The 25,832-nt window shown below is 40.9% G+C and overlaps 1 protein-coding gene across 6 annotated transcripts in view; it reads right to left on the bottom strand.

Annotated features, from left to right (window-relative positions):
• Window positions 1-380: 380 nt before the first annotated feature.
• MRTFB (myocardin related transcription factor B) overlaps window positions 381-25,832 on the bottom strand; it is a 120,164-nt gene continuing 94,712 nt past the window's right edge. For all 6 annotated transcript variants that reach the window (XM_081170321.1, XM_081170320.1, XM_081170318.1 and 3 more), the window contains 12 exons: window positions 25,397-25,472; window positions 24,722-24,883; window positions 21,777-21,955; window positions 18,174-18,317; window positions 15,261-15,508; window positions 13,534-13,687; window positions 11,173-12,198; window positions 9,361-9,504; window positions 8,125-8,280; window positions 5,175-5,312; window positions 4,150-4,210; window positions 381-2,942 (listed from right to left, as the gene is read on the bottom strand). In XM_081170321.1, coding sequence (XP_081026447.1) covers window positions 2,407-2,942; window positions 4,150-4,210; window positions 5,175-5,312; window positions 8,125-8,280; window positions 9,361-9,504; window positions 11,173-12,198; window positions 13,534-13,687; window positions 15,261-15,508; window positions 18,174-18,317; window positions 21,777-21,955; window positions 24,722-24,883; window positions 25,397-25,472 — 3,024 coding nt within the window. In that variant the 3' untranslated portion in view covers window positions 381-2,406. The remainder of the gene's footprint in view (window positions 2,943-4,149; window positions 4,211-5,174; window positions 5,313-8,124; window positions 8,281-9,360; window positions 9,505-11,172; window positions 12,199-13,533; window positions 13,688-15,260; window positions 15,509-18,173; window positions 18,318-21,776; window positions 21,956-24,721; window positions 24,884-25,396; window positions 25,473-25,832) is intronic.

Here is a 25,832-nt window from a genome sequence, read left to right as displayed (position 1 = left end):
CATCTTCACAGTCGTGGCTTTACAAGAAAAATAAATTGCAAATATGCAATCTCAATGTGAACTTGGCTCAAAATACTGCACATTGAATAAACCAAGCTATGCAGATATGAGTTCACTCGACTGTACTCGTTATTAGTGATTCTTGTGTCTGTCAATTCTAAGGGATTCACAAGTTTTGTTTTTTAACAAAACAAGGTCATAAATGCAGGATCAAATGTTATGGGTAATGAACACTAAAATTCTGATAATTTTCTAAAGAAGTCTAAGTATTATTCTGTGATTTTTATGAAAAAGGAACCTTGCTCTGAAAAAGGCTACCATACAATAAAGATTATTTTCTCATTTGAGTTTCATAGAAATCCACAACCCTTGTAGAATGGTTGTAGTTTTTCCAATATTTATTCATGGTTAAAAGAGGACAGCGCTTTCTGGAATAAGTTTCATTTGAACTGTAACTTTTTTGATGATATATTTCAATATCCAAATAGTTAATTTCTACCAAATGCTGCTATTCCACTGTTGCCTTAGAAAATGTACTGTGAATATAAGCGGTGCAGCAATAAAAACTGCCAGCCGCTTTGCACAGCTAAGCAGGGTCCAGTAGGGTTTCAAATTGGATGGGGGACCGCATGTTGGGATTCTTTCAGTGCAGGGGGTTGGACTAGATGACCCTTGAGGTATCTTCCAACGATACAGTTTTTTGATTCTAGGGCCCTAATCCAGAGACGTTCAAGAACAGTAGATGGCTAGCTATACTGTAACATCCCTCATTCTTCCTGCCAAACAAATGATCAGCTGCAGATGAGTGGCAGAGCACATGCTTTGCATGCAGAAGGGCCCAGTTCAACCCCTGGCATTTCCAGTTAGACGGCTCAGGCAGCAGGGGATGGGTAACTCCTCCGTGTGACTGTCATTCACGCTGTTATGTGTTCACTTAAAATCTTTTAAAAGTGGAAAATTCAGATATTTTAGAAGGAGGCAAACACACACGTTGGTACGTTTCTCACCCACGGTGTTCTTGTAATTTAAATTTTGGACCTAATATAAAAGACAATGATAGTTCTGAATTTGGATCTGGAAACATTGATTTTTGTGAATTTTGAATGTGTTAACATTAAGTCAGCATATGGGCTGGATTCAAAGAATTATGAGGGGAAGGGAAACAGCTTGTAAGAGTGTTCTTGAGAAAGAGCTTGCAAGAGCTCTTCTTATCCAACTTCTTTGGATTTCGTTTCATTTTTCTCTAGAAACATTCTAGAACAAAGTGTAAAATATCCCCTTTTACAAATGGAAGATGTCTTCTGCATATGCAAGGGCACACCCAGATCCAAATTCATGCATTTTAATTGCCAAATAGCTTATGAACACCTAACAAATGAAAGAAAATTGTTGTGCATCTTAATCTGCCTGTATAAAATAAGAGAAGTAAAGTTGGTTGTAATTATGCAAATAACGATTTGTTGTCAACATATAGAGGGCAAAACACACACCTCACTGTGTTTTTAATGTATGTACCTCTGCACTTCCTATATTTCTTCTGGGTGAAAATTAAATAAGGCTCTGGCCAAAGAAATCTTAGCTGATTAATCTTGAGTTTTACTTGATTACTTACAACGCAATCCAAACCATGTTTATTCAGAAGTAAGTCTCACTGAATTCAGTGGGACTGATTCCCCATGAAGGATTACAGCCTTACTTAATTAACCTAATAAATAATCATACATTTGCATATAAGAAAACCAATAGTTGTCAAGACCAAAGCATATATTTCCTTTGTTTTTAATGATGCACACACATGTTGCCGCAGGCATCATCTTAGAGGAGGCATTTCGTTTGTCACATAATTGGGGAAGGGGAATTCCTAAAATGGTGCTTCCTATGTGCAGAGTTTTTCTAAAAGAACTTCAAACGGGGGGTGGGGGGTTACTTGTTTTGATGCCCAACTAATCAAAGTCACCATTTCAGTCTAGCCGATTAAAATGGCTAAATGTGGTAGCCCTAAAGTATTACCTCAAGACTTTTTAAACTCATGAAGCAGTCCAAATATAGCCAACTTCAATCCTTTCACCAAATCCCATCAGTTTTCTTTAACTTAGCCAGAGCTTTGACAAGGCAGCTTAAGCCTGGCTCAGGCTGTCTATAGCAAACGTCAGGTGCAGTTTTATTATGACTTATCCCAGCTACATGAATTAAGATCCAATCTCACTCTCCCCCTGCCCCTCCCCTCCCCATAACTGATTGCCAGGGGTGGGGGGAATCATGCTTTTTGTCTGTGGAACATTTTTTTGTTTTTACACCCTAAAGATAATTTTCAAGATTACCCTGAAAACAAGGAAAGTGAAATAATGGACCTATGCTGTAAATGGATCTTTAAAAACCGTGGTCAAGTGGGCTTTGCCTTTTTAGTTAATCCCAGTGCAACTGTAGGTCTTGTGGGTCAAGAAAATCTGTTGAAAACATACTTGGGGCAGTTGAGCTGAGAGGAGTTAATCCTGAAGAAGCATTTGGCATGGTAATGTCTAGCCACTCCATGTTGTCTAAATTTGTGTCCGGAAGATCAAGAGATAAACAGGAATTAGAAGCGGTGAATTGAGAATCTGTTGTTTCCATAGGTGACTGCGAGTGATCTAATATGCCAGAGTGGTTAAGGAGGTCATTTTGAAGGTCCTCAATTAGAGAGAAAGACTCTCTGTCCTCACTACTGCTTGCCAGATGAGGCATTCCATTTCCTGAAGGCAGAGTTCCTTCCAAGAGGGCTTCTAGCTGATTCTCCAGACTTACAGAGAAATTGCTTGTTGGTTCTAAGGAGAGAGGAGGGGCCATTTGGACTTGTGGTGGCGGACGAGACACTACTGTGTTCACTGGCATTGTGGTGATATTGGCAGTAACGGGTCTCATTTTGGAAATCAGAGAAGGTTCTTCCTTGGTAGGCAGAGAAATCTCTGCATAAAAGGCAATGAGAGATAAATCAGTAAGATATTTTATTTATTACATATAAAGAAAAATAAACCTTACTTACTTTGGTGCACCACTGTAGCAATAAATTTATGCTTTTGATACAATTAATTTGAAAGTGGTGAATTATTTATACAATTAAGTCGTGTGAGATAATTAAGTTATCAAGCTAATGTTTGTACAACTATCAACATGACTGAAGACATGTGCTGCAAAACCTACGTTACCCAAAGGAGTCAAATAGCCACCCCCTTTTTAGAGAGCCGGCTATCTTCTCATTTTAATGATTCAATGAAGGCCCTCATTAAGACTCTTTACAAGACTTTCACAGATTATTGCAATAACTAAAGGGAGAAGATCTCTGCTCAACACAGTGGATTCCAAATTGATTAACTGAGCTCATGCTGTAAACCACTGATCGTTAATGAACTGTCAGTAACTTTCTGAACTAACTGTTAAATATTTGGCCACTATTAACCTGATGTAGATAAATGTTATTGCACAGTTAAGAATAAGGATAATATAATAATAATAATAATAATAATAATAATAATAATAATAATAATAATAATAATAATAATAATAAATTATTTATACCCCACCCATCTGGCTGGGTTTCCCCACTCTGGGCAGCTTCCAACAAAATATTAAAAATACATTACTTTTAGAATGAGCTGCCTTTTTATGCTGAATAACAAACATAAAATCCAATAATAGACACCCTTTTTATGAATGTCACTCTCAAGGATGCTCACAGCAAAATCCCTCTTGAGCAGAGATAAGGATGATATGTCCTAAAACATGTTGTTAGACTACGTCTCATCCTGCCTAACCACTGGCCATGCTATCTGGGACAGCTGAACATCTGGAGGGCCACTGGGCCACCTTCCCTGCTCTATACTAAACAGCAAGAGCAGCAAAATGGAAGGGAAGCTGCCTCTTGGTACCAGTGTCACTACACTTACTAGGACCGTGTAGGAGCAGGCAGGGCATCAGCACAAGTGGAGCCAATCCAGCATTCCCACACCACCGCAAACCTCGCTGTTGCCCTACCCGATCCTTGTAAGTAGCAGCAAAGCCAGTGCTGGGCCGTCAAACCCACAGTGCTACCCCTCCCTGCCAGCTGTTCTTGTTAAATCAAAAATAAGAATAGGAAGCTCTCTCTACCATATGATGCATTTCAATCTGACTCACCTCCGCTTTTAATGAGAATATCAAAGAGGTCATCCATTTGCTGGCTGTGAACACTGGAAATCTGTAACACAGAGAGTTCTTTATTCATTATGTCACACACCTTTCCCTAAAATATGGTTATGCATGCTCTGCACCATGTAGGGATCACCATGGGGATTGTGCTGGTCTGGATGCTGCACACCCCATGTTTCTACCTAAATAAGGATGCTTTTGTGATCCCATTTGCTCTTTCTTAAATGTATTTTATTAATTATTCAACCAAGTTTCAGTGTAGGGAAAAGAAAAATCAATAAAGTAGAATTCAACAAATACAGATCTCATATCATTTTTGATCCCAAAGAAGGAAGAGGCTTATGCATATTTAAGTTAACACAATTTTACTAGCTAAAGGAAAACATTTTGCAGATCTGGGACACTTTTCCAAAGGATTGATCCAACTAAGGTTGTAGTGCTACACACTTATCTGGAAATAAACACTGCTGAATTTAGTTGGGAGGATGCATATATAAGAATGTGCTGTAGGATCATTAGCCGCTATTCTGCTAAGAATTAAGATAATCACTGTTTCCAGAGAAAGGTGTACTACACAACTGCAGGCATGGGAAGAATGCTCTAATAGGCATAAATCAACACACAGGGTACAGAATACAGAGAAAGCCTTCTCCACTCATTACAGCTACCATGGTGCAGAAGAGCATGATAGTTGTCAGCTTACTTATATATTATTCAGTCCTAGGTTCATGCTAATGATGTGATCTTGGCTGGATTAGGCTGCTAGCAGCCAGCCAATGAAGAATGATGATCAGAGAATATGAGGGCTTTGAAACTTTCAGCCTACTAAAGAGGGGAAGAAAGCCAAAAGGAAGGCAAAACTTTGATAGTGACAGAGTTTTAAAAGGGGTGTGTGTCTCCCTTAGTCTCCCCATGGCTGCTCCTTATGGAAATATGTACAGAAAGTTGAATGTGATTATTCTGTGTAGAACGGTGAAACATGTCAAGTTGTTGCATTCCTGCATGCATCTTACCTCTCGTTGAGAAGCCTGCAAGCTGCGGGTCTGTTTGATGGCTTCTTCATACCGTGGAGGGTCCTTTGCCTTGGTTACTGAATTGCTGAACAGAGATTGCTGCAAAATGTACTGTTGGGGTTGAGACTGGGAGGCCAGCTGTGTGAAACAATGGCAAACAGTCAGAAAATAATTGTGGCAGCAGAAGGTTCTCAAACACTAAGAAATCCACATCACTTTCCTTTAAAAACAATAATGTGCTAATTTAGCACCTTGTACGTCATGTCCATTAATCTATTGGAAATGAAAAGTGCACATAAAGAACAACTTCCCTTTATATGGCTGTGCAGTAAGTGTAGCCTATGGCATTTAGGGTTGAATCTGACTAGGTCTCATATAGAGTACACCTGCTGAACACCAGCATTAGTTGTACCCACTTGTTTCTGAGTAGGATTAACTTTGGAGACAACCCTATCATTTAAATGTGGCCCCATCTGGTTTGGAAGTTGTCTTGAGATTTAAAAGTTCTCAGGTCAAAAAGAGAGGGTGCCTCCTTGTTTTTATGCCATGGTCGCAGTGCCTCCAATATGTTACTCTAGCAACCTCCTAGAGCATGTATATTCTAGGGTAGGGGAACAAAGTATAAGCTATTACATCAAGCTGCATAAAAGGCAGCTGCTATATCGAGAGACCAGAAACCTCCAGCTCCTGCTGTCCTTGAACTTTTTTCATTCTGACTGGTTATTTTACGTCCTTTGTAACTAAGAAGCAGTGTCTGAGTTTGCTTCCCTGCTAATCCCTCCTGATCTCTTTTCCTTTTGTTTTGCATCTTTTAGATTGTAAGCCTAAAGGCAGGGACTGACATTCCTGGTCTTTGTACCGTATTTTTCGCTCCATAGGACGCACTTTTTCCCTCCCAAAAAGTAAGGGAAAAAGTCTGTGCGTCTTATGGAGCGAATGTGTGTTCCCTGGAGCCAAATCGCTGTTGTCTTGTGCTCCTGGGCTGCTCTTTGGGGGTGGGGGGAGGAGCCACGGTGCTGTGCCGGCAGCCTCTGCTTTCCCCTGAAGTCCCGATAAGGTTTGCAAGGTTTGCAAGCAGCGGGAAGGCTGTGCGCTCCCGGGCTGCTCTTTGGGGGTGGGGGGAGGAGCCACACGGCTCTGCCTACAGCCTTTGCTTTCCCCTGAAGTCCCGACAAGGTTTGCAAGGTTTGGAAGCAGAGGGAAGATTGTGTGCTGCTGGGGTGCTTTTTGGGGGTGGGGGGAGGAGCCACACTGCTCTGCCTACACCCTTTGCTTTCCCCTGAAGTCCCGACAAGGTTTGCAAGGTTTGGAAGCAGAGGGAAGATTGTGTGCTGCTGGGGTGCTTTTTGGGGGTGGGGGGAGGAGCCACACTGCTCTGCCTACACCCTTTGCTTTCCCCTGAAGTCCCGACAAGGTTTGCAAGGTTTGGAAGCAGAGGGAAGATTGTGTGCTGCTGGGGTGCTTTTGGGGGGTGGGGGGAGGAGCCACACTGCTATGCCTACAGCCTTTGCTTTCCCCTGAAGTCCCGACAAGGTTTGCAAGGTTTGGAAGCAGAGGGAAGATTGTGTGCTGCTGGGGTGCTTTTGGGGGGTGGGGGGAGGAGCCACACTGCTATGCCTACAGCCTTTGCTTTCCCCTGAAGTCCCGACAAGGTTTGGAAGCAGAGGGAAGATTGTGTGCTGCTGGGGTGCTTTTGGGGGGTGGGGGGTGGGGAGCTACACTGCTCTGCCTACAGCCTTTGCTTTCCCCTGAAGTCCCTGCAAGGTTTGCAAGCAGAGGGAAGGCTGTGTGCTCCTGGGGTGGAGGGTGGGGGTGGGGAGCAGCAAATTGCTGTCTCTCAGTGCCTCCTAATTCAACTGCAAAGGATTGCCTAACTGGATTCTGAGCTCCATTTGAAGTTTAAAAATAGTAAGTTTGGGGATTTCTTCAAGTAGCAGTTTTGGGGAAATAGTCATAAATACATGCAAAGGATCTCCACAAACCAGTAATAGTAATTTCAGATAAAACTGAGCAGGTATCTGGCTCAGGAACAGTTTAAACTGCACAGCTATAACCAGACATCCTGTGTGTGTGTGGACCATGTTCCTAGTAGCTAATCTTTACTGCTGAAAAGAGGCTCTGATATTCCACTGCAACTCTATAATTCATTATACAAGTTCTTACAAGTACAGTCCACCTATACTAAACCAAAAACATTGTGTTCTCTTGGTATTGAATGGAAGCTATTTATCTGCCCTCTTTTCCTCCTCTGTTCTTTGCTCAGTCACTCCATTTCGAATCTTCCTTTCAAAACAACCATGCCTGTTTTGAGAAAACTTCAGAGATTTAGGAACTGGAGCACAATCATTTGATCTTTAGCTTCACAGTATTTTAATATTCTTTTGGAAGCCGCCCAGAGTGGCTGGGGAGGCCCAGCCAGATGGGCGGGGTATAAATAAATTATTATTATTATTATTATTATTATTATTATTATTATTATTATTATTATTATTATTATTTTGCTGTTCCTCCATACTCCCAAGCACTTCTCATTTGCACAGCCCTGGTTTCTCTCCCTGACTATTAATATTCTTGATTAGTAACAGTAAAATGCTCAAATTTTAGTTTTTGTGACTGCTGCCAATACTGACTTCCCAGTGATAATGAAAACAGCTACATTATAATGGAATGTGTCCTTTTTCCATTCTCCTCATTATATACCATGGCTCGCTTTAAAGCAGCAAAGTGGACAGGAGCCACACACTTTGCTGTTTTAAATAGTTTAGTACAAAATTTGAGTCAGATTTTTTTCCTTGTTTTCCTGCTCTAAAAATTTGGTGCGTCTTTTGGTCAGGAGCGTCCTATGGAGCGAAAAATACGGTAAGCTGTTTCAGGAACTTCTTTTTGGCTTAATGGCAAGATAATAAATGATTTAAATAAGTTAGTAACTGAATACATAAAATGAATATACCTTCTGAGGAGCACTGGGTCCATTTTGCACCAAGGGCACCTGGTTCCCTGAGTGAACAGTGGTATTTGCTGTCTGACTAAACAAAGGTTGCTGTAGAGTTGTCACAGACTGATTCTGATAGGAAAATACTGTATTTGGTGAGGTAGGAGGAAATATCTGTAAAAACAAAATGTATGTATTTAAAACTCATGCATGCTATTTTTCTTCAAGAGCATGGTGTACAATAACAATCAAGCAGCTCCTAGTGTGGCCAACAATAATAACATTCAATCTTAAATTGAATAAAATGCTCTAGTGCACAATATCACTGGAGTGGAGAAAGTACAAAGGCCTTCCTTAACAAGGCAGTTGTAGCCAACCTTTGGTGATGCCTGCCAGATGTTCCTGGTCTACAACTCCCATCAGCCCCAGTCAGCAAGATAAATTGTAAGGAAAGATGGGAGCTGTAGTTCAACAACTTCTGAAGGGCCCGATGTTGGCTAGTCCTGTCATGGAGGGATGGTCCTGTGGAGATATAAGTTCAGCAGGGTAGTGGAACACCAAGCAAGGAGTACATTGGGGACATTTCACACCCTGCTCTATTTGTGTTGGATGTAAGATTGCAGCCATAGGTTTTTTTTGTAGTAGCAATGTCCTAGTAGCTTCTCCTGCATACACTTCAGTAAAATGAATGAGGTGTGGTATTGCACGTTTCCTATTAAACAGAAGAAACTCAATGAAGTGCTACCAATGTCTCTCTAATGAACCACAAATGCACACCAACTGGGATAGAAATGTATGTAAGCCTTATGTATGAAAATGCTAAGGCAGTTTAGAGAATTACCCATTGCTGTGTGATTTAATTTAGTATAGCAGTTTTCAGAAGACACAATAGCAGGTTGTAGTACATTTCACAACTGATTTTTTTAAAAAAAACAACAACAACCCTGAAATCATTAAGTATTGCTGAGGATACCGTAGCAAAAATGACAAGATAATTAGAATAATGGAATGGTGTACATCACATTCATCAGTGCAAAATGACTTCCATTCAAGCGTTTTGGTGATAATTATGCTAATATTTTTATATGAGGAAAAATTCTAACCTAAGAATCAGAGAAATGTAATAAAAATTTATGAATCCCATTCAATGCTATATCCTACTTTAAGGAATATCACATACTTTAAGTAACGAAGCAGAAAAGTAAAGAGTTCCATTGACAGTATGCAGTCTATCTGTATTCATAATTCACCAACCTGTCTGTTTTGTGGGGTGTGACCAAGCACATGCTGTGGGGAAGCATTTTCTTTGGATGCTGAAGAGTGCATCTGTGGTACTTTCTGGGACAAAGCAGAAGTAGATACTTGTGCCATGGCTGGAATGCCAGACTGTGGCTGGGCCTACAGGAGAAAGAGTATGGCTTGATTTCACAGTACAGGACTCAGCTGGACTATATGCATAAAGAAAGAAACCCAGGGATGTTATAATGAATCTTTAAATGTTTGACATCAAGTCCTCCTGAAGTATCTAAACACAGTGCTAAGGAAGATGGTGGGTTCGCATGTTCACAGTCCATGAGCAGCAAATACTACTTTATGGACAGAAAGGTGTTACGACCACTGTGGCTTCAATTGGCTTGGCTTCTGTGATGTCACAGTGGGCCTTGAAAGCTGCGGAACAGAAAGCTGAAAGGAAAATTAAGAGCTGCATGGTAAATGCAACAATCACAACAACTCTTGTTAAGTTAAACCTCACTGTCCTGTTCTACATGAGAAAGAGTCATGGTCAGTGTGGCTCTGTAAAGCGGTTTTGCAGCTTTTAGAGGGAAGAAGCAAATAGTGCTTGCTGCTTGTATATGTAGTACAGGGGTGTGTGATTGTGTGTGATGCAATTATGTATTTCAGTTGCATCCCTCCATCTTGACCTGACACAAGAGACATTTAAATATACCTAAAACTGAGCCAAACCACCGGCCCATCTGGCCTGGTACTGTCTGTGCTGATAAGTAGCAGCTCTCCAAGGTCTTCTACAAATGCATCTCCCATCCCACTTAATGGAGATCCTTTTAGATTACTTGAAAGGCGCACATCAAACCGGGAATGTGCTCTACCACTGAGCTATGCCTTCTTCCTTAAGATGACTAGATACATCTTTTAGAGATAAGGGAAACAATGAGTGAAGCCAAAATTATGCATTTTTTATTACACACTCACTTGAGAGGAGCATTCCAAGGTGTGCATGTAATCATTAACCCTGCTCTAGAAAAAATATGGGAAGGAGAGTGAGTTGGTCAATCCAAGTCTCTTTAAAATGAATTTTCTAACTGACATCACTCCCTGTTCTAGCGCCAGTTCACCAGGCACTTCTTAAGAAATCCTGAAAAGGTGTGCTGGTGCCACTTCCAGTTATACATATTGCAAGAAAGTGTCTTTTTCTTTCTTTCTCTTTTGAAAATCCCAGAATTTGTATATGTGGCACATTTTATGTCTTGCATTCATCTAGGCACATGAGATTTTCTCTTATTATGTTTTATGGCAAGCTGTTCACAAGAACAACTATTCTTATAGTAATAACAGAATGGATTATTAATATATTTCTGTCAGCCACTGTGTTGAAGCAGCAACTCACAGTAAATCCCCCTTGCACTGGTACCAGAGGCCTAACCTAGAGCTCTAATCTAATAACTGGTATGACTTTTGAATCCATTTACATTAGATCCTATGGCCAGTGCAGGATCCACCTGCAATATACGTTTAAAGCACTATCGTACAGCTTTAAACAGTCATGACTTCCTCCAAAGAATCTTGGGTCTGAGAGTAGTCAGGAGTCCCCTATTCCCTTCAGAGAACTACATTTCCCAGAGTTCCATAGTGAAAGGAACTGGCTGTTAAACCAATCTAGGAATTGTAGCTCTGTGAGGTGAACAGGGTTCCCCTGATGACCCTCAACATCCATAACAAACCACAATAGATAAAACAGTCACTGAATTCACATGAAGAAAATTGCCCATGGCTATCAGATTGTAAGTGACAATGACAAATAACTCAAAATGGAGGAACCTTTCGTACCTGTACCTGGATACTGCCCACAGGTAGTTGCATTGAAGTGGCAGAATTTGGACCCTGGAGAGAGAGTGGCAGTAGCAGCTGTGCTGTTCCTTGTGCAGTAAGTAGAGCTTGAGGCTGGGCAACAACAGCAGTTTGTGGCTGTCTCTGCGAACTTACATAAAACTGAGATATGACATTTTGTGGTTCAGCTTTGGCCAAAGGTACCTCCTGTTTGATAACAATAGCCTTTTTGGCAACTAGGTTCTGGACATCCACTGATGCTGGCTGTCCTAAAGAATGGTTGGCTTCAGATACAGGTTGTTTTGCATCAGAGCAATCTGCTAAAGTGCCTTCCTCTTTGACATCATGACCGATACGCTTCTGATTCAAAGTCAGTGTAATATTAGCTGAGGCTTGGGGTTGCTGCTGCTGAACCCGCTTCTCAACTTCAAGTTGCATTTTCAGCACTTCCACGAGTTTCTGCTCTTGCTCCAGTTTTCTTTTGAGCTCTTCAATCTGCTTCTCTTTTTCTTGAAGCTTACGGTCCTTTTCTGCTGCATCAAGCTCCATGCCGAACATGCTTCCACTGCCGTGACTGTCCTCATTTGTGTTAGCTCGAAGAGGAGGTGATGCATTTGGGAACTGTGATGGAGACATCACGGTCATGATTTCCGTCAAAGTATCTGCCATGTTAGTGTCATCCGTGCTGAGACTGGACGGCTCTGAAGGAGACGGGGAAATGGGCAAAGGGGAGTTGATGCATTCCATAGGTGTTGATTTGCCGCCAGTTCCACCAGATGTTGTTTCTGAAGAAAAGCTGGAAACTGAGCTAGCTATTGGCTTGTTTAATGTAGCAACAGGGAATACGGCAGTTATTTCTCCAGGCTGGCTGGTACAATTAGTGGAAGGAGTAACTGCCGCTGTATGACTAGCATTGATAGAATTATTGTTAAGATCCTGATAGGGTTTCAAACGCTCAATAAGATCCATTTTAGTTCCAGACACTGGCAATCCTCTTATCTTGAGCTCCATTTTCAGTTCAGCTACCTGAGTTTTGTTTTTGTTTTTAAAGGAAAAAAGAAGCATTTGTGAAAAAGAAGCCAACTAGTATCAGGATAACTCTGACAGATTGCTTTTTTTCTGCACACAGGAGATATTATGACTTATAGGGTGCCTAAAATTACTAAAGACAAGATAAATTAGGGAAGAAAGAAAAGTAAAAGGGGGAAAGAGTGACTTGGGAAAAGCCAAATTGAACACATGTGTCTTAAGAGGTGCTTGAATGAAAAAACAGATCAAGAAGAACGTACAGTAGTAAGCTGCTTTATAATGAATGAGACCATTGGTCCATCTAGCTCAGTATCGCCTACACTGATTGGCAGCACCTCTACAGGATTTCAGGCAGGGAGTCTCTCCCCGCCCTACCTGGAGATGCCAGAGACTGTGCCTAGGGCCTCTTGCATACAAAGCTACAGCCCTTTCTCAAGAGAGAAACATATAAGGTAGAAGGGCTTTCCAGTGATATGGAGCTGGAATGGAAAAGGCACTGGTAGGAATAGTGAGATTAATCTTAGGTTGAAATAGAAGACTAGTACCTGCACAGTAAGTGTTCTGAGGTGGAGCATGAACTGAAAGGAGCATTTAGAGATAGAAGAGAATATAGATATAGAGGAGAGAGACCAGGGAGACACGAAACGTTGAAGCGAAGGTGAGAAGTGAGGGGAAACCAATGAAAAGAACAATGTAAAGAAGTAGTAGGACCTGGACAAAGAGTGGAAAAATATTAAACAAGGAGCAACAATGTGCAAGTGAAGTTCCTGGAAGCACAAAGTTTTCATGTTCACTGTGGCGCTTGATCACCTACCTCCATGTACATTCCCTTCCCTATGTGTGCGGAACTGAAAGCAACATTGCACTTAATGGGCAAGCCCGATGGCACCTTACAAAGTAACCTTTATTATTATTTTTAATATAAGCTGTTGTCAGGTGCAGTCAACTTTGCATGCATGAAGAATTATTAATAGGCAAGCACCTGAATTATAATTTACTACATTTTTTATCCTGTTTTTCTTCCAAGGAGCCCAAATTAGCCATAGATGCTATCCTTCCTACTCCCACTCCTACACACCTATCTCCACAACCACCCAGAGAGGTAGGTTAGGGTGAGAGGTGGGGACTGGCCCAATGTCACCATGTGAGCTTCATGGCAAAACAGTGAATTGAACCCAGGTCTCTGCAATCCAAGCCAAGTAGCAATGAACAAGGTGAGTAAAGGGAGAAGGGTATGATTTGGGAACATTTGGGGTCCCATGAAAGCACTGCTATCATAAGAAGCAAACAAAAATCACTTTTGAAATGGTCGCATGACACTTTTTTTTTTACCTTTAAATCATCCAAGCTAGGAGGCAGGGGCCCAGGTTTTCTGTTGGAAATATTATTGTTCTGTCTCGGAGTGCTGGCTGCTGCGGAAGATGTGCTATTGCTCAAAGTATTCAGTGGTACATTCCCGGTGTTGCTCTGTTTGTCACTCACTGGCCTTTAAGAAAAAAAGGAATTGAAGCTTTCAACCATTTTCTCTATGACCTCATTGTAATATGCATTGCCTTGAATGGGAAGTGATTTTCCACTTAACTATGAAGTATTTTATATATGCTGCACAAGTCAGAGTATACCACTAGAAATGCAAAATGACCAAACCATTTGTTACTTTAAAATATATTTTATTCTGTTAGCATAACAATAGGGCCTTTGTTTAAAAATGCTGGAGGGAATTTGTATTGAAATAAAGTAAGAATTTGTAAAGCACTTTGTACTGCTTCCTCATTGGCTCAGCTGAAATGTGAATCCAGACAATTCACATTTCATGGAGTGGGTGGTACATGAAAATTGGCCTTGATCTTCCCAGTTTCTATCAGGATAATAACTTCAGTAAATATCTCAGAGAAGCAGAAAGCCTATCTTTAGACACTAAAATAGCTATCCTTGAGAATGCCTGTAGTGGCATTTATTACATACTTATACAATACATGTTTAATATGAAATGCTGTGTGCATAAGAGACAAGACAGCCCTTTGTCTCTGATGGTAAGGATTGGAAGCCCCATTTCTATGGGTGTCTGCAAAGGCCTGTTGCCTGCAACAGATTAACCGTCCAGATTAACAGTCCCAGCCTACACTTCGGAAGCATCATCTGGACTAAACAAGATTTGATGTTAATTGCGCCCATGCAATTAGCATACATAGTTTTTTCTCACAATAACAATGGGAAAGACTGAACAGCCTCAGTGCTGTGGGAGATGGGGAAAAGAATTTTAACTCCTCTACCCCTGTCATGGTAACAACAACAGCACTGCCTCTTCACAGGTTCAATACGCATTTCAGTGGAAGCTCCTTTTGGCTGTAACACAGACAGCAGCTTTCGACAGGCAATTTTTATCTGTGCTGTAGCAGAGAGAGAAAGAGTAATCTCCCCCATCCCCATAGTCTGAAGGCTGCTACATACATTGCAGAAAGCACACACAATTAATGCTCCATCTAAGTTTAGTCCTTTGTTTGGATAACGGGATTTGACACTTCATTTGGGGTGAAGATCAAGGAGCTGTTCCTATGTGACCAGAACTTTGCTTTATACCATCATGTGTCCACCTTGCCTTTGCTATCCTATATACATCTGATGTGCAAGGCTTTAAACAGTACTGTTGTCCTGGACTAAATTGCTGCAATGTGCTATGGTTGGGGGTTGTTGATGCATCCATTTTTGCCTAGCATAGCAGATCATATGATTGGGCTTTATGTTCTCTCTCTCTCTTTAACCAGACGAAACAAGTTTGGTGTGGGGGGGGGGGGTTTAAGAGGATGGCAACCCCTGCCTATCAAACTAGGTTTCCTTTGCTTCAAAAACCTTCAGAAGAAATAGAAGTAAGACAAGTCCTGTGTTCCTCAATTCCCTTGTTTCCAACAGAATTCTTCTGTAGTTCAGAAACCTACTCTCTCCCCAAAACTGACTGCAAGCCCCAAAACACCAAAGCAAGCATAGCAGTTGATATGTCTCCCTATTAAATACCATCCCCTCTCCCACACAGGGGGGAAAACTGACAAAGCTTCACATACTTGAGTGGTGCAGGAAGAATCGTCTGGTAGTTGTAGTGCTGCTGCTGTTGGCTCAGGATCTGCAGTTGCAAAAAAAGCTGTTGTTCTTGCAGCAAGCGAGCATAGTTGGAGTCCATCTGTGGCTCATTCTTCTCACCTTTCTGATCAGGTGGAATGTACTGATGGTACTTCAGTTTCTTCACTCTGGGCTTTGGCTCTTTGCTTTTCTTGCTCCGAGGTTTGTCACTTGGGTTCTTGGGGTGGGGTTGCTATTCATAGATAGACAACATAAACAATGAGTTGGAGCCAAAGGTTCCCTTCTGCTCATGGAAGGGATATTTTACACCATGCAATAGAATGCCATGTAAGAGCAGTGCAGCTAAACCCAAAGATGTCATTCTGCAAAAGTACACATAGTGATTTCCCTTTCGCTTATGGCTCTTTGTATCCAAAGAAGCCAAGAGCACTTGCTTAGGTTTCTATGAAAACCAGTGCTTGTGATTTGTTTCTCTCCAAACAAAAATGAGGAGTGGAGCAGGAGCGATTTTAGCAGTGAACACTAGGATGCTGGCTTGTCCATTCAGTGTTGAATTTAAACAACACTGAATGCAAGTCGGCTTAGCATGCACTCCCAAAGGTTCCTTTGCAATGGAATTTACAGTTGGCACTGTTTAAATTCAGCACTGAATACAAGCCCCACTGCTTTCCAGTGGGATCGAATATACCAGAACATTAAAGGTTGTCTAATTCAGAGAACTGTACAGAGCAGGGGTGGGGAGCTTGTCCCCTTTTGGAGGTTGCAGAACTGTAACTCCCATCATCTCCAGCTATTAGCTGTGCTAGCTAGGGCTGGTGGGAGATCAACAGAATCCAGAGGTTGACAGGTTCTCCATCCTTAGCACAATAGATAGGCAGAAGGATAGGCAAAGGGATTTAGGGGTTCATAGCAGTCATTGTGCATGTTGTGCTTCTCTTCTTGCATTATTTGCTGTGATTCTCTTGTTGCATTGTTTCTATTTAGATACCAATGACAGATACTGCATCTACTGTACGAGAGTAAAGCTAGAAAAAGTTCAGAAAGGGCAATGAAAATGAGGGTGGAGAAACTTCCCTATGAGGAAAGGTTACAATATCTGGGACTTCTTAGTTAAAAGAAAAGGTGAGTAAGGGGTCATTAGGATAGAGATGTATATTATGCATGATTTGGAGAAAATAGGTTTCCCTCTCTCAAATGGTGATGGCCATGAATGTGGCTGGCTTTAAAAGAGAATTAGACACGTTCTTATGCTATATAGAGATGCATCACCTTGGCTGGTTTTCATGAGCCTCTGAAGGATGCTTCAAATGTGTCAATTAGCAATTTGAATGTGCAGACTGTCCTACTAGTCTGTAATAATTTGTAGCTTTGGAACAAATAATCATGAATGAGAACAGAAAGCAAATGTAATAGTCAACTTTTTTTTTGTTGGGCTGCAGGCCATGTTTATAAACAAAAATGGCAGATCACAGTCCAGTATTACAGTTACAGGAACTTTATTAAGGAAATTCCTCACAACCACTGCAACAAACTGACTTGGCTTCAATCAAGAATTAAAAAACAACTATAGCACAGATTCACTAATCAAAAACACTAGTCTCCTATTTATGCTAACCATATCCAAAAGTCCCCTCCCCAAGTCTTCCAAATTTGAAACCATATGTCCACATGTTTCATATGTCCACAGAGGCTCCCACACACATTTGAACTTACGTATCTACCAGCTGCATTTTGGAACTAGCACTTGGAGTGGAGAAAATGGGGACTCCCATTACACATGCAAAACATTCCCTGCACAAAGTTCCATCTGCTCACAACCCTGCAAAGTTCTGACTTGTCCTCAATAACTGCCAGTGTATATTGGTAGCATCTTCCAGATACCCTTTGCAGGTTCAGTTCGCTTAAACCCATGCTGTTAACTATTTTGCTAAGCAAACTCTCCAAAGCATAGCAAACTTAGATAGTTCCAGTCTGTGGCTTCCTAAATGCTAGAGATGAGCAGTAAGTGTTGGTGGAAATGTGATGCAGAGGCAGCATTGGCTTGTATTTGTTAGGGCACAAATATTGGCATATCCAACTATCCTACTCCCCAATAATTACCTGTCCCTTCTTAGGGACAGTTGCCTCACAAGGCAGAGATCTGTTGCATTACACAGCTTTAGGTGATACTTGATCTTTAAAATCTAACCACTGCAGGAAAAGCTGGGTTAGGTTACAGGTGACATCACCACTGTGTCTATTTGACTGCGGGAAATGTCTTATAAAACAATTTTATAGGAACTGGCAGAGGGTTGTCCTTGCCTGCAATCCTCTGAAGGCCACTAATCCAGCTGGCATAATAATAAACCTTGGAGATAGCAAAACTAAATCTGTATTGACACTGAAATGCAAGGCTTTGTGCGTAGGTGTGTGTGTGTTTCAAGGAAAGCTGAACATCCCTTGCCAACATCCTACTTTCCCCCACATCATCTCAGAAAATGCAGTGTCGGGAACACACTTGCAAAAAAAACCCACCACCATAAGTCCAACTACAAATAACTGTTCAGTAAACGTTGTAAATGTCATACATTTTTACATCACTTATTTTCCTTCAGAAGTACCTTCTACTTTAATGTATAGAACTGGGTTCTGGCAAAAACGTGGTGCTTAAAATTAACATATCAGCCAAATAACAACTTGAGAATGATTTGTACTCTTCTGTGATGGCTTCAGTGGCACCTGTACTTATACAAAGTTATCTTTACTTATGCTGTTTCATTTTTCAAATGTCTGTCTTGCAAGATCCATAATACTAGTACAGGAATTTGGCAATATTTCTCACCTCTCCTGTTGTGAGATTTTTCTTTGTTAATAGAGTAAATAAACCAAACAAATCAAGCATGACTGTTTTCTCATACCTTTATTAGTGTTGGCCCACTGCTGAGTTTTGTTGCCAACACGGTATTTGGGGTAAGAGAAGCAGCAGCTGCAGAGCGTGTAGTGTGCTGATCAGTGACAGGCGGCTTCAGAAATTCAGGTAGTGATGGTGTTAATGTGGGGTACTGATAATAAAGAAAACAAAACAAAATGAGTAACTACTGCCCAAACATTTTTTCTACATTGGCATTGGCTTTTCTAAAAGAATTTACATCACACATATTTCCCCAAAAGAACTAGAGCCACAAAATTCTCCAAAAATTCTCAAAAAGAGCAACCAAAGGAAAGTCTTACTCTAGATACATTTATGTCTCAAGAGTCGCCAGTAGAATTTTGAAAAATCAATAAAATATTTTTTTAAGTGGCCTGTAGAATTAAACACCCCCCCCCCCTTAAAAGGTTTGTGTCTTCCTTTTGCTACTGAAAGTATCCAAATTCATCAGAAAAAGTCACTGGAAATAGCATGTCAGAGAGAGTAAATTCATGCTAAAGGTTGAGAACATTTTGTTGAGTGTGGCCAGGGTTTCCCTCCACACTCAGGGTCTGGTTCCTCCAATCTATCCCACTGCTGCCAAGTTTTCTCTAGGTCAAAGCACTAGGACTGCTGAAAACAATGTTCCCAGCACTCACCAGCTGCAAGCATACTGGCTGCATGAATTACATTTTAATTTGGCAAAATTAAACAAAAAATTAAGCCTACAAAAGTGCATTTAACAAATATTTGTAACGTTATTAATGACAATTTGTCATTTCTTCTCCTTGTGCATTCAGGCAGTGACTGTCAATAGAAGTGGAGTCAAAATGAAATCATTGAAAAACGGGAGGAATCAGAATACTTGGGGAAACCCCCAGAACACTATTTGCAGAACTACAAATAATGATGATTTTGATGATGATCATAATGATGGAGTTGACCCCCACCCCACCCAAAGAAACCCAGCCTTGTAAGGATTGTACAAGCTCATTAGTCACAGACATAGTATCAGTTGGGAAAAGGGAAAACATGGAAAAAGGAGAAGAGAGGTGGACGGGGATGGAATGGCCTGCTGGAGGAGGGAAAACAGGAGTGCCTGGCGTGCTCTGGTCCAGGGGTCATGAAGAGGCGGACACCACTGGCTGGCAGGCAGGCATTCTGAACAAAATTCCTGTTAGAGAGGCAAGGATATACAGATTTGATTTGCTAAGCCAAACCATGACTTAGTGCAAAGGAGAAAACATGTGTTCCCAGAGTGAAGACTGCAGCCACTGTGCTCTTGCCCTGGTCCTGATGGCCTTTGGTTACATAATAAAGATGTGGATTACTTAAAATGGGAATCATTGTCCTCTCTATTTTGTAACCATGTTTGCTTGTTTTTTCTCTGGACAAGTTTGTTTTTTTAAAAAAAGCAACTTTGGATGCCGGACAACATTCTGAATCAAGATAGCACATCAAAACATCACTCTGGCATGATTTTGCTCTTTTTTGGCATAGGTTGGGTCCACTACTTTTGACACCTCTGAAAATTTCATCATACCATTTGGCAGGTCTTCACAAATGTTGGTGTGACAGTAACCTGTGCCAATCTGGATAGCTTTGAAGGTTTTGCTGCCCAATTTGGCAGGATGGCATTAACCTGCACAAATGTCTGGAAATATCATCCCCAGTCTTCATCTATGTTTGGATGCCAGGCACCATTTTGAATCAAGATGGTGGGCCAAAGTAACCATAATTAAATATTAGCTCCCCAACATTTTATTATTATTATTCTGTGCCAGTTCAGCTTCTTCCCCAGGTCAGGTTGGAGTCCTGAGTTGGCGTGTGTGTGTGCACACAACCTCCAAACCCCCAAATTACACTATTCATTTAAAAATTACAATATATTTTAATGCCTTCAAATTCCTGGGCAGCACTGGGCATTTCGTGTGTTTGTGTGCGTGAGAGAGAGAGAGAGAGTGTGTAAAATGTGGAGAAAACAGTAAGGGAAAAATTTAGATCAAGGGTGCATTGCTCAAATATTTAAAAGTAATTACACTGCTTAAATCATATACAAATGATAGAGGATATGAAATTCTTCATATTTCATGTAAAGATAAACTGGATACTATAAGGGAGATGTGTGCAAGAGTTTCCCAGTGCCTCCCTCTATAAGCTATTTTGCTGCTCAAAGTCAACTCCTGCCCCAAGCTGTCTATATCCCTATTTTCCCCCCAATGGGTAGAAGAGAACTAAGCAGCCCCTCTCTGTGAAATTCCTCCATTTAAACTGCCATCCATCTGAAATTACTTGTAATTAAAATCCAATCAGTCATACATAGTTACATGAATCTATTGTGTAATATCTGGTCTGGTCTCAAGGGAGCATGGTAAAGATTGGATTTAGCAATTTTACACAAAAATCGTTAACCACAAGAGAAAACCTCTGCAAGAAAAACCTACAATTTCCAGCACTGAAATACTTAATTTACAAGTGTTTCTCAATGGACCTAAATGAATAAAAGTGTTCTTAAATGTTACTTCAAAACTAGTTGGGAAGAGCATGATAGCAAGGAACACCTTGTGTTGTGCAATCACTTTTTCATCCTGCTTTTAGTTTTTAAAAGGAAAATAATCTAATTTATTTTTGTACTAACGGTAACGAAAAGAAATTTATGTTCTTGGCTAACTATTTGATTGCACATATGAAGAAATGTTAAATATCTAGACCATGAAGAGAGAAGAAACAGCTATGACACCACAGACAGAGATTTCCAGCAAATCTGAGTAATAATAATAACAAGGGAGATTTTTCAGCCCAAGTACAACTGTAAAAAGGAGAAGAGAATTCATTTCCAGTCAAAATGATCTTCCACGTCACATTTTAAAGACACTGCATCTAAAAATAAATATGCTATGGCCATTCTATGTGATGTGTGGATAGTTAACAGATACTTATTTAACAGATTTCCCGGCCACAGTGCTGTGTGTATTTATTCTAGATGAATCAAAAAGGTCCAGCACTTTCATCTACAGACATCAAGATATCACAGGTTCAACCTTTTTGAGCTCCACATCTGCACTCTCCAAAAAGATCCTACCACCACCACATACAATAACCAAGCTGGGGTGTGGGTGTGTGGAGTCTTTTATTAAAGCCAACAGAAGGCTTCTTCCAAGCCAATTTGCAACAGGGGAAGATTTCAAGAGGGTGGTCACGGCTGAAGAGGAGAGAGTTAACACTCCCTCCCCCCTCTGCAATCCCTTCATTGCCATTAAGCTTGGGAAGAAAAAGAAAGTAAGCAAAGGAAGCCACTATATGTAAGTTGTATGGAAAATATACGGATTCCGGGTTTTTTCTTGGCACAGAAATCCCTGACTATTATGCATGTTGGCGCTCATATTGAAGAACGACAGGGCAGAGTTTGATATCTACCTGCTGAGCATATGCATCTAACAAAAATGGACAGACTTGCTTGAAGTAATGAACATTTTCTACCCACCAAAACTTCAGGGTTTTCATAAAACACAACAGACATTTATCAAATAGAGAAAGAATATCTTAAGAATGCTTGGTTAACAGCAAAATATGACAATAACTAAGGTTATGGCATGGAATCAAGACACTTTACCTGATTAGTAGCGGGGGTTGGCAAGACTGGAGATGGTGCCTCTCTTGTTTTGGGCTCACCAGGGGATGCTGCCGAGCCCTGGGATTCCTGACTAGCAGGCTGATCTGGAGATAAAGCATCACTGCTGTCTTCATCAAAGGATTCATCCAATCCTTGAGGATAGTTCTCCTGACCAACCGCTAAAATGAAAGGGGTGTGTGTGAGAGAAATCACCTTTTAATGCCATGATAATGAAGAAACAATATACTTTTATTGTTTTTTACATGTATCCAGCACTCATTCGGTGAAGACCTGTGGACATTTCACAAGTAACAGACCTTCTTGTATGAAGGTCTTCTTTGTGTGAGTTTGGGCCAAACTAAACAAAGCAGCGTTGGACACTTGTTTTCATCATATGTCTATTCCAGTTCGACATAAAACAGGTTGGAGATTTTAATAGTACAAGAGTGCATGGCAGAGAGGTGCTAAACTTTCCTTGGTTCCATGTTTTAATGAGGATAATCTGTATTCTCCAGGTAATCTTCTCCATTTCTGACTCAGTATTGAGGTCAAGAAAATAAAGAAAGTGTCTGGAGCAACAAACTGTGTAGAAGCAAGGTATGGGGGCATTTGGCTCCCCTCTTCCATGTCCTCCACTTCCTCCTTTATATGAGAGAACAGGGCAGGCCAGGAACAATGGCCCTGTTGTGTCTAGTTTGGCTGCATTTTTTCCTATTTTTTTCCTAATTACTACTGAGAAATTTGATTTACACTGCACATTCTGTGCAACTATTCCATAAAACAAAACATGCTTTATGCCGTAAGTTAAATATTAAGCAGAACAAAACTGAGAGGGTAATAAGAAAGACTAACCTGATTAAATGAATGTGTTCTAGGAAAAGCGGGGTGGGGGGAACCTCTCCTGTAGCTGAGGATGAGGACAAAGCAGTACTCTTGAAGGCAGTAACTGGCTTACTTATTATCATATTGAAGAAAGATTAAAAAATCAGGGTAGTGGAGAATGTCATGTGTACCTTGAAAAAACAAGCTCATTTTCTTTCAAGTGCAAGTGCGAGAGTGACATAATCTGAATGACATATGTATGTGGAATGTGGGGCTCAAATGTGCACTGACTGCAGGTCCACAGTTCCACAAAACAGACATTTAAATATGCTCTTAGGATTCCTTTAATATACTGCTATTTTCCCCATTAGTTTTAAAATAGAACAATCTCTGGTCTGGTGTCAGTATCCTGTTCCACAAAATGAACAAGGGGCAAATGGTAGCATTGCTGTGGGACATAACTACATCTATGTGTTTTGCTTTTGGGGGGAAAGTATAAGGGAAACATGTGTTTCAGATCTGGAGAGGAGTGCAGAGTATTTAGTATTTTTTAAAAATGAGGTGGTGTAAGAAATGCTTCTCAAAATTTTAAAGGACACAAAATGGCTTGGATATCATGGAAAGGAGTTGTGCCACTAGTGACATCACTAGTGACGTCATAGGTACTATCCAATGAGTGTCAGATATACAGCACCTCCAACTGTAAGGGACACAGAGAATGAAAAGGGAACAAAAAAAAACCCCACAAAGGAAGCAGATGACACTGAAAGACAAATCTTTATCAATTAATAATTGTGTTTGCAAAAAAATATGCTTTGCATTTCCGTTGATGACAACCACAACACCAGCAGAACAAACATATAAATAAATATGTGAGTCACAACACAGGTATTTATACTCACAGAAATAAATTACCGTATTTTTCGCCCTATAAGACGCACTTTTTCCCCTCCAAAAATGAAGGGGAAATGTGTGTGCGTCCTATGGGGCGAATGCAGGCTTTCGCTGAAGCCTGGAGAGCGAGGGGGGTCAGTGAGCACCGACCCCTCTCGCTCTCCAGGCTTCAGGAAGCTATCCGCTAGCTGTGGGAGACCCAGCTCTCCCAGGGCTAGCGGAGATCTTGCCTGCACCCAGAAGCTTGGGGCGCGCTGAGCTCTGCACGCCCCAAGCTTCGGGGTTAGCGCAGCGCTCCGCTAGCCCTGGGAGAGCCGTGCGAAGTCGTGCGGCTCTCCCACGGCTAGCGGAGACCTTGCCAGCACCCAGAAGCTTGGGGCGCGCTGAACTCCGCACGCCCCAAGCTTCGGGATTAGCGCAGCGCACCTGGGGGGGGGAAATAAAATTTTTCCCCTTTATTTCCCCCCAAAAAAACTAGGTGTGTCCTAGGGGCCAGTGAGTCCTATGGGGCGAAAAATACGGTAAGATAGCCATAGCTATTAATGATAAATTAACATGTGCTAAGACGGGAAATATGCAGGTGAAATTATTTTGAGGAAGGTATTTGTAGAATTTGTACCGTTAAAATGGAAAGGGTCAAAGCATCGCAAGAGGTGTTAAAATTTTGGGAGGTTGGATAGTTAGAATGGAATGGTCTGGGGGTGGGGCACACATTTTTATTTTTAATTTATTATTATTATTTAAAATAAATAAATTATGATTAAAAATGCTTTTTGAGGGAAACCATCTGGATCTTCTACAACAAATGACTTCACAAATGCACCTTTTTAAACGTATATTTTCAAAACCTCATAACTTGGAAGGTCCTTTAAAGCTCAGGTTTTCACCTCTCATTCTTTTCTGCATCAATAGACCCATGTCCAGCACCGAGGGCCTTCTGGCGGTTCCCTCACTGCGAGAAGTGAGGTTACAGGGAACCAGACAGAGGGCCTTCTTGGTAGTGGCGCCTGCCCTGTGGAACATCCTCCCATCAGATGTCAAGGGGAAAAGCTTTTAAAAGACATCTGAAGGCAGCCCTGTTTAGGGAAGTTTTTAATGTTTAATGCTGTATTGTGTTTTTAATATCTGGTTGGGAGCCGCCCAGAGTGGCTGGGGAAACCCAGCCAGGTGGGCGGGGTATAAATAATAAATGATGATGGTGTTGATGATGTCATAGCTTCCCTACTTGCCTATAATCGCTTCTTTGACACTGGAGTCTACAGGAAGGATGTTTTTTTCTACAAGTTCCATAGGACCAGGCCTCTGAGCAATTTTTTCATTCAGATCATCTGCCAATCGTGCTCTTTTCAGTTTCATCTGAGTTGCCTGTAGAGAGGGTTCCGCAAAGGTCTCTGGAAGAAAGGGGACACATTTTAAAAAGAACTATACAATTTCCAACTCCTTTTTATGAACATTTGTTTTGATTTTAATATTACAACCATATTTTCAACATCTAGATCACATTATTCATGCATTTCTAGAGAGCATTTGCTGACCATTTTAAATGGCTATCACAGTTCACCACAAGCTATGCATTTCTGGCACTGTACAATCTTTGCAGCTACATTTGTTTTTGAAGCAGAAATCAAAGTATATATTTTTGAAACAAGCAGATAAATATTCTTTATTAAGAGGTCTAGAAACACCACAACACAGTTAATGTCCCTAATATCCACTTTACCTTAAATCAAAGATTGTTAACTATGTAAATCGAGTAAATTAGATTTTATCAACACATATTAATAATTGGTTTTATCAAGGGAGATTCATTGGCTTTTCTAAAGGTTTGGAATATAATCAAGTTCTGAAGCCATATTGAGCGTTTTAAAATGTTCAGCCAGAAAATATGACCTCAGGGTCCTCACCTTCAAGAATGTGCATTCTGACCAACTCTGATCTATCAGGTCTACTGCGTATCTTGTGCTTCAGAAAATTTTCAGTCTGAAGGAAAAAATGCATGAACATTAAATATACCACATTTACTGGCAATTCACCCCAAACAGTTCACTTTAAGGAAACATTTTTGGGAAATGGCTTTCAGAGTACATGTCTTTATTGCAGTCCTGAACGGCTGTCATTGAAGGAAATTATTAAAATTCTTTGGTCACAGAAAAAAAGTAACCATCTGAGAATGTTTTGCAAGACGTTGCCTTACATCAGAAGATTATGTTTTATGTTTATTATTAAATCATTTAGAGAATACTACAGAACATCAGGTTCTTGGCAACTCACACAATAAGGGATAAAATGCAGACTTCTCCCCTTCACATTTTACAATCCAAGATCCAACTCATACAAATT

Source organism: Podarcis bocagei (genome assembly GCF_964188305.1).
Source record: "Podarcis bocagei genome assembly, chromosome: 14".
Taxonomy (NCBI): domain Eukaryota; kingdom Metazoa; phylum Chordata; class Lepidosauria; order Squamata; family Lacertidae; genus Podarcis; species Podarcis bocagei.
The sequence above is the reverse complement of the archived record's forward strand: the minus strand, read 5'-3'. Positions and strand labels throughout refer to the sequence as shown.